This window comes from Thermobia domestica, chromosome 11, assembly GCF_964235325.1.
Source record: "Thermobia domestica chromosome 11, izTheDome1.hap1.1, whole genome shotgun sequence".
NCBI lineage: Eukaryota > Metazoa > Arthropoda > Insecta > Zygentoma > Lepismatidae > Thermobia > Thermobia domestica.
This window is the reverse complement of record NC_137464.1, coordinates 128,864,987-128,881,945: the sequence shown is the minus strand read 5'-3', so window position 1 is coordinate 128,881,945 and position 16,959 is coordinate 128,864,987. Positions and strand designations below refer to the sequence as shown.

At 34.3% G+C, this 16,959-nt stretch overlaps 2 protein-coding genes across 3 annotated transcripts in view; both read right to left on the bottom strand.

Moving 5' to 3' along the window:
* snRNP-U1-C (small ribonucleoprotein particle U1 subunit C) overlaps positions 1 to 16,959 on the bottom strand; it is a 272,411-nt gene that overhangs the window by 178,241 nt on the left and 77,211 nt on the right. The window lies entirely within an intron of this gene.
* Positions 4,301 to 16,959, bottom strand: part of cni (protein cornichon) — an 89,870-nt gene continuing 77,211 nt past the window's right edge. Inside the window, exon 3 of the mRNA XM_081731126.1 lies at positions 4,301 to 5,525. Coding sequence (XP_081587252.1) covers positions 5,039 to 5,473 — 435 coding nt within the window. The 5' untranslated portion in view covers positions 5,474 to 5,525 and the 3' untranslated portion in view covers positions 4,301 to 5,038. The remainder of the gene's footprint in view (positions 5,526 to 16,959) is intronic.

Genomic DNA, 16,959 nt, shown 5'->3' with positions numbered 1-16,959 from the left:
CGATGCTAACACGTTTGACTTACCAATATTAGTATCAAATCTATAGTTTTCGAGGTCGCTGAAGTGAATTGTGACACCCCGATGCCGTTTACGTCCAAGTTGAGCACCCCTGAGGGGAAAGATGACATGCAAAATAATCGAAAACAACCGATATTAGTGCCAAATCAATCGTTTTCGGGGTCGTTAAGTTAACTACTGATAATTTCGATGCCGTTTGAGTCCAAATTCAGTCCCCAGTGGAATTGAGATTCCTTAGCGCTTCTAGAAAGTGTGGGGAGGAGGAACGTGTACAAATAATAATAATAATAATAATAATAATAATAATAATAATAATAATAATAATAATAATAATAATAATAATAATAATAATAATAATAATAAAGATATCGATATTAGTGTCAAATCCATAGTTTCCGGGGTCGCTGAGATGAAGAGACACTTCCGATGTCATTTAACTTCACTTTCAGCCCCATTAGCACCACCAGGGCGTAGGAAAGAGGTTATATGTAAATATAATCAAAAACAACCCACATTAGTGTCAAATCCATGGTTTTATGATCGCTGAGATGAACAGTCACACTTCCGATATCGTTAAAGTTCAAATTCGAGCTGAGAAGGGATGAAATATAAAATGTCTAAGATGACTGAGATTACTGTCGAATCCATCCGAGTTCATCGTCGAGTGCAGTGTTTTAGTAGGCTCGGGAATTACAAAGACAAAGCCGTTGATCTTTGTTATTTATTCTATTCAGTGTGTTATTTCCTATTTCCTGACAGGGGCAACATAAAAAATGTTGCTCATATATCTATCTATCTATCTATATTATATATATATATATATGTTCTACCATAACTGAAACACTGAAACGCATGGAGTTGAACAAAACTTGATACGTTGTACAATCTGGTAAAGAATGCTGTGGAATACGACACCCCTAGCTCTACTAGGAATGGGGGTAGATATGTGTGGCTTATAAAAATAATCTTAACTAAAGATATTAATGTCGAATTCATAGTTTTCGGGGTAATTTATATGAATACTGACCCTCATGACGTCATTAAATCCAAGTCAGCCCCCAATTGTGGGTAAAATCCCTTTTGCACAACTAGGAGGGGTCGGAAGGGGTGATAAGTAGAAATGAAAAACAACCTATATTAGTGTCGAATTCACAGTTTTAGAAATCGCTAGGATGAATACTGACACTCCTGATGCTATTTAAGTCTACATTCAATCCCATCGGCAAGGTAGATGAAAAAGGGTAAAAAATAAAATATATCTGCACACGCTGCAAGAGGCACGTGTATGCAGCCTGTGATCTTACAACTAGTGAGAGAAGAGATCAATTTAATGCGAGAGAGCAACATTAAAAATAAAAAAGTATTATATATACACACACTGGAATTATATACAAGAACAAGAGTATACATATATACGTATACTATTAACGCAAAGGGAAGAGAATTGTATATAAACAAGTGAGTTTCGTTTCACAGTGTGAAACTAAGGTAACTTCCAACTATGCGAATTCATATAGTATAGTTTGGAAGTCTAAAAGGTTCTCATTAACTCTTCAAGAAATTAGACACTCATCAACTGCTCGCCAACAACGTTCGTAAACAAATACTACGTTTAACTGACTTTTGAATACAAACAAAACACCAGTTTCTTCGCTTTAAATGTTAGTATTAAGTGCTAATTTCTTTCAAAAGAGTGAACACAAAAATAAAAAAAAAAATCGTGTATGTTTACCTACAACACTTTTTCATATTTCAAAATAATTGCTTACTTTAAATTAGAAAATAATACCTTAAAAATTTTTCTGAAAAGCAAAATTATTCATAGACCACAAAAAGGAAACTCAAGTTATCTTCTTTAGCAAAATGAAACTGAAAAGCTAGGAAAGACGATCGCTGCAAGATCTACTTTAAAGCAAGACATTCATTACATTTTTCAGAATTTGGCAATAAAATTTAACTAACATTAAAATTTTCAGTATGCAAAATTCCCTGGCTTCCCGTACTAGTCGACACCCTGATAAAATGCAAACGCACACAATACGTAAAGTGAATAAACTTTACAAAATTCATTGGATGAAAAATCCTTTCGAAAGAAAAAACAAGGTTACATGTATGCTGCATTATAAAAATACTTACGAAAATTATTACCTTGCTGTAGACTAACTTGCACCATGCTTGCCACGAATGTGATAAGATTCAAATTACTAAATTTTACGTAAAAAAGGATTTCAATATGCCAAGTTGTCTACGAAGTACTGAGTCTTCGAAGGTTCAAATTCAGAATACATTTATTCTTATCTGAAAATAACATTATAAAAACCACATATACACAATTTTGGTCGATGACCTTCTGCCATTCCGCAGGACCATTGCTACAGAACTTCTGTGGTTTCTAGTCAAAAAATTGTGATACATGACTTTCACAGGCTTCTTTTAAAACTAACTTATCATTCAGGAAGTTCCACAGAGACCGAAAAACAACTCATAGTTTGACTGTGCCAAGTTCGGGCTATACAGTGATGTAATTAAAACTCCCAGCCAAGTTCTCAAAATTGTCTGATGTCAGCGTGGCATATTACATCGTTTGTACTGATCAGTTCCGCCGTTTATTTTGAACTGCTAGAAGCACTCGAGCTAACTTTCGGCAGTACATGTCAGTCTATCGTTCTGCCTGGTGGGAGCACCTCGTTATGCACAATACTCTTCGAACCCCAAGAAACGAACACCATAATCTTCCTATGAATGTGGGATTTGCTACAAACTATGAAGCCTCTCCTCGCTTCGAGCACGATCTTCGACGCGCGGACACCACACTGTTATCCACTTTTTATCACTCCCGATCATCGCTTCCAAAATGGCTCCAGTTTGTTACGTTTCAGTAGACATTCGCTGATAGAACTTCGATCGGGTAAATCTTCTTGAGTCAGATCATGCGCCATTTTTTTTATTTATTTATGTATTTTTTTATTTTTTTTATTTTTTTAATTTTATTTATTTTATTTTATTTTTTTTTTTTCAGGTTTCTCCAAATGGTTTAACACTGGTTATGGATGTTTAGGTCATGCGTGATGTCATGTCTGTTTACATGTGAGTCTTGTTCGATTTTTAGAATATCATCCATTTTTGCTGTGATTGTTTGCCCACTGCGAGGAGCATCTTGACATCAAAATTTCCGGAACGAAAGCGACTGAACAATCTTCTGACTGTTGCTCTAAACAGCACAAATTTGCGCATCATTTAACGCCATTTTCAAAATAAAATTGCAAAATGCAGTATAGTTTTGCTGAATATTTACTGCTCTTCAACATGTAATAACGTACGTCTGTCTGATTAAAAGAATTCCAACACTTTTTTGCACTCTACTAGCCTCAACTATCAGCTGCCACATGAAGTTATGCTTGACACGCCATATGAGATTTGGGACACTAAGACCTCCAATGTGCCAAAGACTCAATACTTTCCAGACAACCTGATAACACCATTTTTGATTCACATACGCCGTTTACCAAGCAATAGAAATGTGAATAACAACTATTTTTCTCCAATCTCTGTTCCTAATCGACATGAGTATTTATCCATTTTATTTTACTCAGATTTATGTATATAAAGACGAAGAATGATTATCATACCTTCCATTGTTATCCCGCTTTGGGTTCTATTGGTTTAACTTTGAATTTGAAAAACAGTGTACGTTTAAAACTATTTCAATCCAAGCAAATTGTCACCACGTTCCTGGAATTTGCGATTTTCTTGGTCAATGATACTTTTCTTTAGAAATCTGTGGCCTCGGTTACGAATTCTCTTGTAACGACACAATTTTTAATTAATTCTTACAACACGCTCCTAACTTCCTTTGTCTTCCTAGCTAACGAATTCTTGATCATCTAAAGCAGGTTTCATTAAAGTACAATAAAATGTTAGTCAACGTCATTCATACTATAAAGTAGCTTCGTGTACATAAAACTACGATGATTTTGTGTTCAGAAAAAATGTTGGTCACTTTTGTTATCAATTTTTAAGAGGGTTTAGTAAGACGTGCATTTTTCCTAATTTCTAAATGATTTGAAAAGGAAATTGTTACATGATACAGCACTCCCATTTTTGTCATTTTACCTTGACATAGATACATACTGCATCTGGAGATTAAGTAATTCAAATGTTCATATTGAACTTTACTCTATGTTATCTAGCCTCTTCCTATATTATACTGAGTCACTTAATGTCGATGGCATATATATATATATATATATATTATAATAGTCAATAAAAAATATAAAACAAATAAATTACACAATGATTTTATTGGACGTAATTCACCCATGAAAAATTCCTACAACTACAAGAGTGCAAACAACAATTTCTGAACGTGTGAACGAAACAACACTATTTTTTAAAAAGAAATACTACTATACAAAGAAAATCAATGGAAATATTTCCTCCTGAGATGTCAAACATTTCTTACATGTATGACGAGATTGTAGCACGTAATTATCAAAGGTAAACACATATAAATTACCTGAAGATTATTTTACATTGAAGAATGCAAATAATGTTAGCAAAGTATAGTCAAATAGAACGATTTAACTTTATTACATATTATTTTGACAACTGGTCAATACATTTGGTATAATGTATTATGTATTCTACTTATTTGCATTCTACCGTTTCTGCACATAAAACTAACTGAACAATTTGTCTGCTAGCTGAACTACATCCATATAGTAATTTATCAAGATAAAGATGATTTTACATGTAAGACAAAAAATCGAAATGTATATAAGAACATAAAATTCACTCATTTACTAATGAGGTCCACATAAAGTTAGTTTTAGGAAAACATACATTTTGATCTTGACACACATTGTTCACTTCCTTGATAATGTATTCTACAACATGAATAAAAATAATTACAAAATGAGGTTGAACTATATTATGACAATGAAAGATAATGAGGTTTCTTTTTCATTTGGATTTACAACTGGAAATGACATTATGTCTTTTGCTCTTAACACTGACATTCTTATGATGAAATCAACGAGTAAATCATACCATACAAATAATAAAAAAATGAAAGCAAGTAAAACGCCAACTTGATCCAGCCTTCCCTTTGGCATTTAGTGAGAACGTCAGCATTCATTATGCTTGTTGGATCATACAATCCTGGACCAGACATAACTGGTCTCGTTCGGTACCTATTAATATGATATGCGATGAGAGGTACGTTCAAGAACAGTGAAAACCATTCTCCTGCTGCCAGAAATAAAATATTGAAAAAAATATGCAGTAGATACTCTGGCAGCACTAGTGGGTTCAAACTATTACACTGATCTATTGGATTCTTGTAATCTGTCTTCAATTCATCAAAGGCGATAACATGGAATATAGCAAAAAATATTAAGAATGCATCAACGATCAGAGCAATAATGTACGCAAATGCAGAAAAATTAAATGCCATCCTGATGGTAGAACATAGCCAATTTACTGAACCTCACAGTTCTTGATGTTTGCTATCAAAAGAAGATAAAAATTCATAGAATAGCACAGGCAGACATCATCAACCAAACTTTGTAATTTAATTTAATCTCACATGATAGCTTTCTAATACCTTTAAGTGAAACCTGCTTTAGTGACCAGTTTTGTATCGATTCAAATTTACACGATCAGTTACGGTTTAATTATTAATAATACATATTATACTTTGATATGTTTTACATTATGCCTAGTATGTACGAACTTCTCATATTTCAAAGCCAGTTGCTACGTTCCTTCACTATACTGGGCTAAAATTGCAGCTAAAAATCACTTCATTCTACTAATAATACTCCAAAATTATATACCATATGTATTATTGTTATACTTAATTTCAAAGATTTTATCAATGTACACGTTTCGCGAATAACTGTTAAGAAAAAAGAAAAAATATTTATAAAACAATACCTGCCAAAACAACCACTTTTGTCAGTAACAGGAAGTGGTCATCTTAAGCAGGTTTCACTATGTTCCCACTTTTGCCCAAAAGAAAATACAAACATACTTGAGTAAGTGGACAAAATAATATGAACATCTGTGATTCAAGATTTTTAATAGTACTGGGTTGGCCCAACTCAGCCCGAGCCAAAGCTTTTATTCTAACTGCGATTAACAATATTCATGAGAATATATGTTTATTCTTCGTGCAGGAAAATCTCAAATTCAGAAGAGAAAGAAAGTTGAAACATCTAAAACATCTCCAGAAAATCTCGGTTTTGTGAAAATCAGGGAATTGACAAGACCAGACGAGATACTCCACTTTTTTTAAAAAAAAAAAAAAAAAAAATATTTTTATTTATTTTTTTAATTTATTTATTTCTTTTATTTATTTATTTTTTTTTCTCGTGACTATCCAACTCTGGTTCCATATACTAAGCAGTTCGGAATACAACACTGTCATCTTGAAACATAGGTCATTCGCAAAGAAATAGTCTGTCATAGATGGAAATAATCACCCTGTGGTTTCAAACTACGTCAAAATATCGTACCTCGCACCATCACTAACCCCTTCCACGTTTAACATTAGCAAGGAGACAGTCAACATGAAAGGCTTCTGCCGGCCTTCTTGGTCTGAAATAATGAAATAAACACACTCATCACACTAGATATTTCATTGCCGTCCAGTTTATGTGCTTGTGGCACCATTATTGTTGATTCACACCATTACACGGCATCCGCAATGACAAATAGCAGCTCTGTCACGAAGACTTGGAACATGCGATTCCCGTTTCACTGATACGAAATCATATACACGGATTTTCATCCCTAGTTATATGGGACATCGCTGTCCTGTTTTCAGGCGAAAATCCGATCCAATACTCTGTCCTTATCAGTGAGATTTCACTTTCGACGTCAGTTAAGTCTTCCCATGCTTTGTGAAGGCTGTCATCATAGTTGGCATCTTACATAAGGTTGGCTGTTATTGTCAGTCAAGCTTTAGCGAGGTTCAACCCAATGCTCATGCCTCTTTGGATACCTGAGGAGTTGGACATAATTACATTTAACAGCTAGGAACATGCTCAATACAATCCGTACTGCTAACTGCTAGACTGATGCCTCTGTCTTAACTCAGGTTTCTTGTCCAGTGGATGTATTGCAAGGATGAAATAAGGTCTGTTTTCGTTTGACTGTTCATATTATTTTGTTCACTTTTTTTTTGGGGGGGGGGTTAGCTTTTATATCATCTATTGACTTCAATGAAGTAAAAAATTTACTCTTACTTTTATGAACAACTCCCACCATTAATACCGAACATTATGATTTAGTAATAGTAAACATCATCGGGCTAGAAATGTATGCGCATTATATATTAATGTTCTAACAGTGTATCAACAAACGTGAAAGAAAACATTTTTTAAAAAAACAAGCAGTGTACTGGGATTTCACTAACTTTTTCCAAAGTAACAAGCAACTAGGAAGCTATTATAATACGTACTGTTTCATTGTATGGGTGTCGCTATTCCTATTTTCTCTTGTATTTTAAATTTATAGTTAATACTTTGAAGAATAAACTTAAGTTAAGAAAACACACAGCAGAAATTTTTGCTTAAACAGTATAAATGTAATTAACAATACGTAATTTGTCAATATCACATTAGTTCAGAAAAGTAACTTGCATTTTTCTTCTTCATTTTGACCCTACACACACATACACATACAACCTTAATTTCGGCATTCTGGCTATTTTTCAATGGGAAAGCAAAATTTTCCAAGTTTCAATGTTATACTTTCTCAATATCAGTATTCAAGAGTTTATGTATATTTCTGTGAATACAATACGTAAAATTTCGTTGTATCAAATTCGCTACTTCTTTCTTACAAGTAAAAACGTTTGAACTTGAATGTTTGAAATGTCTTGAATATATATACCGTCCGACAATTAAGTAATGAGTAGAGTCCGGATTTTTATGTAATAACCCCCTAAATATGTACATAAATATGTAACAAAAATCGCTTAAAATGTAAAAAATATGTAATATTATATAAGAATACGTAATATTACATATGTTACATATTTATGAAAACGTAATATTAACACGCGTATGAGTATGCAGTATTTAAACGAATTATGAAAATAAAAAGGAAAATCTACCACACTTTATCCTGCTTAATGCAAGTCCCCCAATAAAATGAAATACTTGAACAACTGAGACAGCCATACGTCACTGACGTGACTGATTGCAAGATAATAAAAATCAGACGGGAATGAAGGAATATGTGAATCGGCTAGAGAGAAACAAGAAAGCCCCGAGAAAAGCAATGCATACAGCATTTGTACGTCAGAAATCTCATGTGGTGTGGTGTGGTCCAGTTTCCAATCTAGAATCTTTTACACGAAATTCGCATCCGTCACCATGGCTCAATCTTGAAATGAATTATACGCAATATACAAATTTAAATACTAAAAGCAACTTAAGACGAAATGTATTGTTTTATATATATTTATTTCATGCAGGGAAAAGCAGTCCTATACCTTTTAAACAATACCAGCTGACCTAAGATTGAAGAATATTTCCACTAATGTACATTTTTAATTTGAAATAAAGTACTTACAAAAGATGTGCCTGCAGTTCATCTGTGTGTTGTTGCACAATGGGTTACAAGGTACATTTCCAAATGAACAGAAGTAAAATTTTGTCGGCGATCGGATAAAATATTTTTGTATGCAGAGAATGATCTCTCCACATCACATGAGGTAACAGGAGCGTATTTCAACAGGGGGATGTAGTTGGGGGAAATATTTTAAGGGGGGGGGGTTCTTGTTTCACCTCTGAGAATCTCACACTGCCAATAGGCTGTCGTAATCCGGGTTTCTTTCTAGCACTGCATTTAGTTTCTTTCAAACTTTTTCTCCTACATCTCCACACACACACTTTGCAGCAGTCTCTTTGCATCCTCTGTGATTTCCATGGATTCCGAAAGAGGCCGCCCAACAGTCTCTAGCTTTTTAATGCTTGTAGGTGGCCAACCAAAACTGCTGTCTATGTATGCGATATCACACGCTACTTTTGAGTCATTAAACAATTTCTGAGCAATGCCAATTGACATAGCCGACTCCAATGAAAATGAATGAACAACAGGCTTAATTTTTTGAAAATGTTCATTGTAGAAATGTACTGCCTGTATTCAAGTGCCCCATCGCATTAGCACAGGCTCCGGAAGAAGTGGCACGTCTCGCAGTTGATCTCTGTAAACTTGAACACGTTGTGGCGCCTTAAACATTTTTTTCGTGGAAGAAACTAGTTTATTTACTTCGCAAAAGTTGTCTCTTACCTCTTCAGCAACACGCTGAAGAGCATGGGCCATGCAGGTGAAATGAATTAAGTGAGGGAAAAAACTGTAAATGCTCTAGCCGCTTTTAACATGTACGCTGCACTATCTGTATAGAAAATAAGGGCTTTTTCTTCCTGAATTCCTCCCGGCCACAACACTGTAAGACCATCGTTTACTTCACTTCACTTAACTTTCCAATCACTATATTTGCTACATAACGTAACAAAACATCTGTTGTTTCGTCCACAGAAATCCAAATATATGAACTACCTATTTCTGTCCTAATGGTATCTATAGCTTCCCTATAACAAACTTCGAAATAACACTTTCAAAGAGTGGATTCGTCAGGAATTCGACGCCCGCAGTACTTCTCCAGAAAAGCACGGTATTTTGGCACTTGAACTTTGTTCCAAGGAATGTTTGCTGCCATCATTGCTTGGCACAAGTCTTTGAAAAACTCACTCACTGAAGTATCTTGATGCATTTGTGTCAAGAGTACTTTTTTAATTTTTTTTTTTATTTTTTATTTTTATTTTTTTTTTTACTGTTCGCAAATTATTATTTCTTGCATGGAGTAAACTTCGTACATGTTGTTCTAACTGAGATTTCATTGAACATCCAATTTTTTAATCACACACTTGGCACAACCGTCCGTAGTAAACGCATCATCGATAGTTGTCTACGACCGCAGTTTCGCGGGTAAAGTTGAGGCAACCGGAGCCATTTCTAACTTCGACGGTCAATACAGAACACGTACGTTTTGCAACTGCAATACTAGAGTACTGTCGTCCTGTCATTCAGTTGAACAAGCGAAGTTCTTTGAAAGCTTAGGTTACCTGCTATGATATTGCCATTGTGGCCAGCTTCTTGGAACGAACTCTTGCAGTAAATTCCTGGAAGGACAGTAGCATACAGGTTTAACTTGAATTGCAGGATTTGCTTTCATCTTTTTTCCCGTCCGAACTCCGATAACTATCAAATAGACTTCATTTTAGGAATTTCCTGGCCAGTCGCCTGTCAGGCACGTGATCTATCTTCCTCCAGAGTTGAGGATCAAGGGCGCTGCTAATGTACCATGGAGGGAGGATTTTTACTTGTTTCTTTTTATATTTCTTTTGTTATCGGCGAAAATTCTGCGAAACATGGTTTGATAAATAAAAAAAAAAAAGAGAGAGAGAGATATTTCTACTTCAGTACAGAAACGAAAAGATAGACATGACAAAATTGAATCTAGATGCAAGCCTTGCACAGTTGGAGAGTTTATTTTATTTTATTTTATTTTTTAATTAAAATCTCAGTAAACACAAAATTTTAAGACAGTTTTATGTAAAAAAAAAAAAAAAAATGTAGAAACCGTAGAAATATGTAATATTGGTCAAAATATGTGAAAATATGTAATATAGAACTTGAGTTGAAGAACCCTACAGGTGTGAATCACAAACATTTAAGGATTTGACGAACCTACATATGAAGGGAAAAATATTCAATTACATACAAATCCGGACATTAGTAATGAGACTGGTTTTCTTGTAGCAAAACAGTGAATGAAATTCGTAAACCAATACGTGCATTCGAAAGAGTAATCCCTCCTCTACAATCTGGCAACACCACATTGTCACACGCATGCATGACGGAAAATACGACGCCATTACTAGCAATCATTGGGAGGCCTTTGTTACGTAGCAGCATGGAGCAGAAAGCAAATATCAGATTCTGTGTAAACTGAGTAAAAGAGCCACAGAGACTGTTGATTTGATACAGAGAGTATATGGAAGTACGTGTATGATCAAGCTACTAAATGTCAAAGTGTTGAATGGAAGTCCCCAGGATCTCCAAAAGGCAAGAAACTTCGACTTCAGAGTGTGTTGGTGCGTTTCATGAAGAGAATTCGTCGTGTTCGCCCTGAAAACTTAGCCCCAAATAGCTGGTTCCTCATCCATGAAAATGCACCCACTCACCAAGCAGTACTTGTTCAGGAATATTTAACCAAAAAACAAGTGTGTGTGCTGTAGCACCCCTCCTATTTCCCAGATATGTCACACTGTGTCTATTTTCTGTTCTCTAAACTGAAGTCAATGACGACTTTTTTGACAATGTTGAAGACATCCAATCAGTTGTGACAACGGCATTACGGAACATACGACAAACTGAGTTGGAGAGGTCGTTCTACTTCTTGTGTGGTCGTGCCACTTGCCGTATTGACGCAGGAAAGATGTATTTTGAATAATAAACAGGTATTATTACATGCTCTTTGTATATTTGGTCACAATAATATCAGTCTCATTACTTAGTTGTCGGACGGTATATCTATCTATCTATCTATCTATATATATATATTTAAAAACTTGCATTTTTCTTAATTTTGTCACTTACATACATATCATAAATTCAAAAGCCAATACGACTAATTTAATTTAGAATGAAATTTAATCTTAAAAGCCGAAATTAATTATACACAGTTAATTCTGTCATGAAGGAAAAAAAAACTGTCTGCGGTATTTTAAGTTTAGAAATTCTAAACACTTATTTTCATGATCAGCTATTCTGCATAACAATTAGCACTTTGAGGACAAGTCTGAGAGCTATCCAAACTGGCAAGTTATTTGAAAATTAGTAACTCCTTTCAATACAAAGTATTGACGAAATGTCATTATCTTGGACTAAAGAATTCCTTATATCAATAACTGCCTGAAATTACCATTAGCTGGAAGAAATTACTAAGTACGAACTAACGAACAATCTTATTCCACGAGCGGTAGAAATTACTCATTACATCAGTTCATTACACCTGAAATGACCATTAACCGAAAGGAGTTACTATATACAAACTAACAAACAATCCGGTTCCGCGAGCGATAGATTGTCTGATATTACCAACCTCTTGTAGTATGTTTGTGAGGTAACCAGACGAAAAAGGTCTGGCAAAAGAATATGGCATCATGGACAACTGCATTTGTTATTGACTCATTCATCTATATACTTTTGTAATCTAAAAGACATGGAAGCCAAACTTGTATTGCTTGTATCTCGAGATCCTTCTCAGGTTCTAATGTCTTTAAATAATAATAATAATAATAATAATAATAATAATAATAATAATAATAATAATAATAATAGGCTCACTTAAACAGGCTTCAAATGCAACTATTATTATTATTATTATTATTATTATTATTATTATTATTATTATTATTATTATTATTATTATTATTATTATTATTATTATTATTATCATCTCCATTTGTAGTTGTACTTTGTTTTTGTTAAGTGACCACTGACTAGTGTGGCAGACTAAAAACGTCACATTTGTTACATATATGGAACATTGCATTTGTTATTTAAAATAGAATGATCTGCATCCACAGAAAAATTAGAATCTAACAGTCGTTATGAAATTTTCCACCAAAAACTCGCTCCGTTACACAGAAATACTTCTTGCGTACTTTAACATTGCTACTCATAACACGAATGAAACATAGGTTGTTTCGTGCTATTACTTTGTCGATCTTAGTCATGACGGCTGTGAAGAGAGAAATTTTTCTCAATATCATTTGAAAGAAGTTAACTGCCTCAGTCGAAACTACTACATTGCCTAGCACAATTAAAGAAATTGTCAGCATGGATTACTTTACATTCCTAGCTGTGTATTCTTGTTCTATAACTCTTCCGTTTACTTTCAACCTTTTCGCAATTTGATTGACTGACATCTTTATCATCTGGTGCACATTCTATCTCTTTGTAGCTTACTATTATTAGCCACATTCCTTTTCAATTGTAATGGGGTTATATATAGCATCTTGTTCAGCAATCTCATACACAATTTTAACATAGAAACAAGAGTCCTTTAGTTATTAATTAAACTGGATTTATGTTCTAGTAGAAGTTTAGATTTAATTGATGCTTTTATGTGCTCTAAAACAATTCAGTACATCCTCAAGTAGTCAGCAAATAGTGTTAATTATACTGACTGCTCATTATGTTACGAAAGCATTGTATGTTGTGAACAAGGAAACTGAACTCCGTCTGCTACACCTTATATTCAAGTCTCACAGTAAGTACCAACGATTTTTCACATTTCCGCTTTTTTTTTTTTTATGTAAATATTATATCCCAAAATATTTCTCGTATAACTGATAGCAGTGGCAAGATAATATCGTTTGCAAAAATAAGCCGAACGCTAATTCACATACTTTTTTTTTTTTTTTTCGTTTTCTTATATTTTCAGTGATGTGCGTATGTATGATCAGACTATGTATTATGCAGATTAAAAGTTATACTTAATCTTTAAAAAGCATAACCCTTATAGCTTGATATAAATTTTGGTTTTAAATCAATTATAAAACCATGGTTAAGTATAAGGAAAAACTACTTGTTAGCCTTAACTTCGATATGTGCAAGAAAAAGCAAATTTATCATAAAGTGGAAAAGCAAGTCAAGGTAAAATGCTTTGATGACAAGTTAGTAACAAACAACGTTGTACATAAGAATTACGATCACTTTAGGGAATTTATCATCAGCTCCATGGATTGTTTTTATTTTACTTTTTTTCAACACTGGGACTATATAAGGCGTCGTCCTACAGATTTAACGTGTGATCCTAATCAAATGAATTTTCATCATAAATCAAACCGAGTTCCTTGCATTACAAGAACGAATACTACTTATTTTGCCACAAAGGAGACCGAGTATCCAGGACAGGACGAAGCTATACAATTGGTTATTTAGAACAATATTTCTCCCACACGATTCACGGTGTGATGACCAAAATAAGCACATCACCAGAAGATGGAATCCACACAGTCTGACCGAAGTGCAGTAATAGTACAAAATGAAAGCTGAGAAAACTGCATTTGCCCTAATAGAAAGGGGAGAGGAAGGCTCCTTGAAGTGTATTTTCTCTATGAACAAAATATGATAGTTGCATGAGCACTAATTGAATTACCAGTACAGACCACTTCCGAAGACTCAATGAATCTGGACGTCATGGCAATCGTCGTTTATGTTCAGCACAGTGTCATGTTGCGATCTCAAAAAGTCAGTGCTATTATTGTTATTTCTTCGTGCACCTTCTTCGTCCTCACGTTGTTATAGACCGAACTTCATGCAGATCAAGTCCATTGTCTACACCCAAGTCCGTTACTATGTACGAAACGAATTCAATCATCTTATTTTGTCATGGAATTTGGGAGCACTCGCTTAACTGAACAGACGTAAGTCCATTAAAATTTTGATGTCTGGCTCGAAAAAAGTTTCATAATCATCGAATTTAGTAAATTATATCAGTTTGCCAACGTCTTTCAAAAGAGTACGTTGCGCAGATGACTGCAGAGTACATCGAGACTGCAATTAGAGTAATTTTATAAAACTTGGTTTTCATATTTATACACGGGTCTTGTAACTAGTAATGCAACTAAAACATAACACTTCATCAGTCAAAGTGACATCATCAACTACATGACCAAATGATGTATCAGCTTTAGGCGTATCCTAGAATATGATAAATATTCAAGCAAGCGCTGAAAAAATCTGCACATTTTTCCAACATTCACTCTAAAATATGCAATATTCTGGAGCAACGATAATTTCCACTTTTGTTCTTTATGTAATCTGAAGAAGCCCTATGTATAGTAAAGATTACAAGTCTTGAATTAACTCAATACAAATAATGTGTCTTTTCTTCTCAGTAATCATATTTAAAGATGTAACTGAAGCAATGATTTTATCAACTACTCCACATAGGCACGGTACGCCGAAGATCCCAAGTTCGAGTCCCGGTCCAGTCATGAACTTTTCACAATCTGTATCATTGAATTTGCATCTACACAGGAATTGGTGTGCTAAAAATCGGTTGTTTCCTCCATCTATTATATGATAATACAAGCAAGAAAGATGTTCTAAAAATGGATACTGGATTTCCCAAGCACAACAGGGAGTTGTGGTACAAGCAATGTGGTTTGAGTAAAAGAACATTGACTTCAAAGAGTAAAAGAATATATGGCTGTGTAAGGAACGGACTGGATAGGATCGGCTGTTTAAGGAATGGACCTGAGTCTATCACTGCTACGGTTTTCAATGTCTGTTTTCAGTGTCATAACCTTGTGCTTAAAAGCCTTATCTTTCCTTGGGCGATTAAATTCCCTAACTTTCGTAATGATGTCCTTGACAAGTTGTATGCAATAGTAGCTTAACAACAAATCTAAACTAGGTCGGTTACGCAACTTGACTGGCAATACCTGCGCACGTGTTTCCGTGTTCCGCCCCACATAATAGCCCACGTGCTATACAAAAATTGCAGTAATATTTGGAAAAACTCACTGCTAACATTCTAGCCACAAACAAAACGAAATATGGTATTTTATTGTTAATAATGTCCGCTAGGTTGTTTAGTTTAGGGATCACATCTACTAATATATATCACAATTATAATTCGATAGACACTCTTGAATGTAAATTTCATGGCTGTCTAGACATATCATCCATTTGGAAGAGTTTTAGCACTCTACTTAGTAGAATATGCCGTCTTTCACCCAATGTTTTTAATATACATAATATAATCTTATTTCCAGATTTTCATTACTTTCCTAGCTACAAAAATAACGATGTAATCTGCTTTACTGTACAAACTAAAAGAAGAAGCTCTTTCCTGCATGTAACCCCAAGTATTCTGCCAACTACTTATCAGCTATGCTCCTCGCTCTTCTTTGTAACGTAAGAAAAAAAATGAACTGAAAATCTGAACTCTCCTTGACTACTGCCTTTAAATTTCAGTGAGGCTATGAAATACGTCAATACCCTTGTAAATTATCATTATTTCAATGTGAATAAAATTATTTTAAAAAATGATAGTGTAGCAACTAACGCATCGGCTCCAATTCGCACCTATAGAAGAATTAATGTGATAAAAATCGTTGTTTCTTCTATACATTATTATAATTATTTCCAGTTTGAAGATAAACTTTACAAACAAATTGAAGGTTTAGCGATAGGCAGCCCCGTTTCTTCCCTCCTTGCAAATACCCTCATGAATAATTTTGAAACCAAAATTTTAAACAGAGTTGATTTACAATATGGTAAGTACTACAGGATTGCTGTCGACACATTATTTTTTTTTATTAAAAAAATCAATCAAGAACATTGGGAATAACTAGAGGAAAAAAATACAATTTTAGATAATTTAAAAGAGGTTTGGGTACTTGGTTGAGTGGATCAAAGTTTAGCGTCCCTTTCAGCATTGGGGCTGTAAGAGACATAGACATAGACGCTTAACGTAGGATCCGAACCATATAAGCTACCACCGGGAATTGAACCCAGGTCTCCCGCGTCAAGGTATTGTTGAAGAAATTATATTCTGAGTGGAAGAACGATGGAAGGAAAACAAGGTAAAAGATTAAATTTCCTGGGTAATATTAAAACATATGCCAAGACGAAGAGGTTGTCTAAGATATGGATACTCCTAAGTGTATACAGCCAGTGAGGTACCAGTGATGATAGAAAATTATTATGAACGTCCATGATGAAAGAACGCGAAAGTTCTTTGATCACAATCTTATGCTGGCTCAAGTGGAACCCGACTGAAAAATGTAGATAGGAACTAAAATAGGAGATAAGAAGTTAGATATAGAGAAGTTCAAATTTGTT